Source organism: Carlito syrichta, unplaced genomic scaffold (assembly GCF_000164805.1).
Source record: "Carlito syrichta isolate Samal-C Ts95f unplaced genomic scaffold, Tarsius_syrichta-2.0.1 Scaffold315133, whole genome shotgun sequence".
NCBI classification, from domain to species: Eukaryota; Metazoa; Chordata; class Mammalia; order Primates; family Tarsiidae; genus Carlito; species Carlito syrichta.
Window position 1 is genome coordinate 310,441 of NW_007259229.1, and position 773 is coordinate 311,213.

Sequence of the window (773 nt, forward strand, 5' to 3'; positions counted from 1 at the left end):
AATTCACATATTAAAGTTCAGATGTCTGTAGCCTGCCACGCACAATTTAAATGGATCTGTGTTACACCTTTGCCATATGATGGTCAAAATGTCAGTTGGGATGATGTTCAAAAACACCTTATGGGAGTTTGGCAGTCCTCTAATTCTTCTTTAAATATTCAACAGTTACAGGGTCAAATCGTTGCTATCTCTCAGGCACACTTGTCTACACTTTCATTTTCTCAATTGGCTTCTAGATTTACTTCTTCTCTTTCTCAATTTGTGGCTTCTCATTCTATTTGGAATCTGATCTATAACTTCATTGCTATTGGTATGATTGTTCTTTTTCTGCTGTTTATTTTTCCAGTCATCATCCGACGTTTAAGAAAAACAGTGCAACACAATTCAGATTATATTCATCTGGCAGTGCTCAGCAAACAAGTTAAAAAATAATGTCATCTATTATTTGGTTACTTATTTCATATTGCTACTACTTTGCATCATCTATACCAGCAACTTATTCTTCGTCCTCCCTATGCCCCCTCTGTTATGAAAATCTTGGTATTCAGTGACGGGTAAGATTCCAGCCACCTAGTATAAACCTAAGACAGGCATTCCTCGCGAGGAAGGGGAACGAGCCCATGACGGGTAACAACTATGGTGAAGCGAGAACGACCTAAGCAGAAGCCAAGACGTTTTAGTGTTCTGATTTAATAAAAAAGGGGGAGATGTTGGGAGCCACATATGGAATCTTACGGCTGAGCCTATAAAGGCCTATTCAGAAGCTTGCCTCA

General features: G+C 39.1%; 1 protein-coding gene across 1 annotated transcript in view; it reads left to right on the forward strand.

Moving 5' to 3' along the window:
* Window positions 1–620: 620 nt before the first annotated feature.
* Window positions 621–773, forward strand: part of ALKBH2 (alkB homolog 2, alpha-ketoglutarate dependent dioxygenase) — a 9,105-nt gene continuing 8,952 nt past the window's right edge. Inside the window, exon 1 of the mRNA XM_021706090.1 lies at window positions 621–627. Coding sequence (XP_021561765.1) covers window positions 621–627 — 7 coding nt within the window. The remainder of the gene's footprint in view (window positions 628–773) is intronic.